The sequence below is a fragment of the Orycteropus afer genome, unplaced genomic scaffold (assembly GCF_000298275.1).
Source record: "Orycteropus afer afer isolate SDZICR_OR568_19922 unplaced genomic scaffold, OryAfe1.0 scaffold00571, whole genome shotgun sequence".
In the NCBI taxonomy this organism is placed as follows: domain Eukaryota; kingdom Metazoa; phylum Chordata; class Mammalia; order Tubulidentata; family Orycteropodidae; genus Orycteropus; species Orycteropus afer.
Window position 1 is genome coordinate 89,717 of NW_006922158.1, and position 2,828 is coordinate 92,544.

The following is a 2,828-nucleotide window of genomic DNA, read 5'->3' on the forward strand; positions in this document are numbered from 1 at the left end:
CTGTCCCCACTGTGTTCTCAATCAGTGTCCCTTTTTGTCTTGAGACACTCCAATCTTCCACCTCCTTGTGGAACTTCCAAACTGGGACGAGAGTGCTTTTCCCTTTAGAATCAATTACCACGTGATTGATGGCAACTAATGACAACAACAATATTTAACATTTCCTTTTTTGTTTTTTTGTAGTTGATGGAAAGCAGAAATTTTAAAATAACTACATTGGCTAAAGAATTAATACTTCGATATTTGCCAGATGAATCATCTGAGAGGAAGAAAATTCATGATGAAGAAATGTTAGAACTAACAAAGTAAGTGTTCCTGCTGTATGTGCTTGGCTTTGTAGTCAGATGAAAAAAGAATATCTGTGTTTATGTCATAGGTTTATTTCAGATTTTTCTCTTGGCAAAGAAATTAGAAAAAATCTGAATGGGGAAAAATTTACAAACAGTTTATGGAAATAGAATTACAAGAAGTTATAGGAAATGTTTTAGACTTGTATTTTAACAGAAATATATAGTTGCATTTTGTATTGAAATAAGTGATAGTGATTTTTCCCCCCGGAATGGAAAATACTGTATATGTGGAACTATAGGAGGGAACACAAAACCCTGATTTATGGCTTATCCAAACCCATTGTGGTGGAGTCAATTCCAACTCCAAGTAATCCTACGGGACAGAGTAGCGGTGCTTCAGGGTTTCCAGGCTGTAAATCTTAGAGAAGCAGACCCCCCACATGGTTCTCCCATAGAGTGGCTAGTGGGTTAGAATGGCCTACATCTCGGTGAGCAGCCAGTTGCTTAACCACTGTGCACCAGGGAAGAATGAATATATGTCGACTTTTTTTTTAATCATTTAATGTGCTTAAAAGGTAGGAGCTCTAGTTGTTTAGTGGTTAAAGTGTTTGGCTGCTAACCAAAAGGTCAGCGGTTCGAATCCACCAGCTGCGATAGGAAAAACATGAGGCAGTCTGCTTCTGGAAAGATTTACAGCCTTGAAAACCTTCTGTGGGTCAGTTCTCCTCTGTCCCATATGGATGCTATGAGTCAAAATCAACTCTAGGGCAGTAGGTTTGGTTAAGCCATAATGTTTTTTTGTATAGTCATATAACTTGGTGTGTTCTCTCTCATCAAATGAAATAAGTTGGGCCTGACAGAAGGCTCCCAATGAACTGGGAATTCCAAATGAACTGAGATCTTTCTCATACTGTGGTCTCTGGCTTTCTTTTCTCCATTAATTCTCCAAACTGAGGGCTTCATTTTGTAAATGAGAAAATTGAAGTTGGTTGTTATTTTACAACGTCTAGTACTTCATTTTGTCTCTAATGCATTGTGTGTCTAAGTTAACATTTTTCTTTACCTTCCGGTTTGACCAGAAATGTTCCCATCCTTGCGAGTGCCATGGCCTTCCCTACACTCTCTTTTCCACTCCATGTCATTGAGTCACAGTATCAGCTTGTGATAAGCAGATGCATGGAAAGTGGCGTCAAACGCTTTGGCATGTGTTTGCCTACTGAAAATGCAGGGTAAGAATTATCCGTATTCTAACGGTTCTTCTTAAGTGCACAATTTTTTATTTTTCTATTTATTTATTTACATTTATTGTGATTTGGGTGAAAGTTTACAGAGCAAATTCACTTTCCATACAGAATTTTTTTTTTTTTTTTTTTAATTGTGATTTGGGTGAAAGTTTACAGAGCAAATTCACTTTCCATACAGAAGTTCAAATACACTTTGTCTCATGACATTGACCACAATTTACCACAATGCAACAGCTCCCCTCCCACTTCCTCCCCATAGTTACCTCTTCCCTATGCCCTTCCTTCCATGCACTCCTGTCCCCTGAGCTGTGTCCCTGTGCATACATAGCCCTTCTATTCTCCTATGATTGTTCTTGCTAAGGAGTGTATCTACCTAGTGTAAATTTTCATCTCATATGCCTGTCTTTTGTTTGGATGGAAGCTACTGGTGTGTGTTCAATTCCAGACCTGAAGGTCAGCCAGGGGCCATAGTCTTAGTGGTTCCATCAGGCTGAGGATCGCATGGTGTACCAGTTGCTTGGACTAATTGTTTCCATGTATCTTTCATTTTCTTCATTCTTCTTTGCTCTGGATGAGGAGAGACCCATCATTGCATCTAAATAGCTGCTTGCAAGCTTTTAAGATCCCAGTCGCTGCTCTCCAAAGTAGGAAGTGTAACAGTGTGTAGTATGTTATGCCAATTGAGCTTGAGTCCCCTGCAACTGTTGTTGAGAGCCCACAGATTGAACTACTCACTCCCTTCTTATTTTTCTTAAAGAACAATTATGAAGTGTTTGAAAATCTCCAGTGACTCCCATTACATAGCAAGGTATGAGTTTCAGGCCACCCATGATCAGATTTCAGTCATATTTTTGCCCATCTATCACTCGCTCCTTTCAGTTTTCATAGTTCCTGGTCCTTCTTTATAAATAAAGCTCATGCTCTCATACCTCCCTGTTCCCGTTCTTATAATTTCTCTGCTAGCAATTTTCTTGTGTCTCATCTCTATGCAGGCAAACCTTGTTCAACTTTCAGCGTCCAGGAATGCGGCTTCATGAAGCCCCCTTTTACTGTCTCCACAGCCAGAAAAGTTTCAGTCTTACAAAATTCGTGGCACTTTTATGTTGATACCTCTCGTAGTTTTCCATCATTGGTCTAGGGAGACTATTGCAAGTCTAATGCCAGCTGTCCTCCAGCTGATGGTTTGGCTTCCTGGTTGCCTGGGCTTTATCAGCATGGTCATGTTCTAGCTTGTGGATGAACAGAAGCATGGAAGGAGGCACATGTGTCCTTAAGACTCTGATAGAAGGAAGCA

At 40.0% G+C, this 2,828-nt stretch overlaps 1 protein-coding gene across 1 annotated transcript in view; it reads left to right on the forward strand.

Annotated features, from left to right (window-relative positions):
* The window catches only part of LOC103210092 (LON peptidase N-terminal domain and RING finger protein 2-like), a 50,840-nt gene that overhangs the window by 38,086 nt on the left and 9,926 nt on the right, over nt 1-2,828 (forward strand). Inside the window, 2 exon segments of the mRNA XM_007956009.1 lie at nt 184-305; nt 1,337-1,519. Of these exon segments, the coding sequence (XP_007954200.1) occupies nt 184-305; nt 1,337-1,519 (305 nt within the window).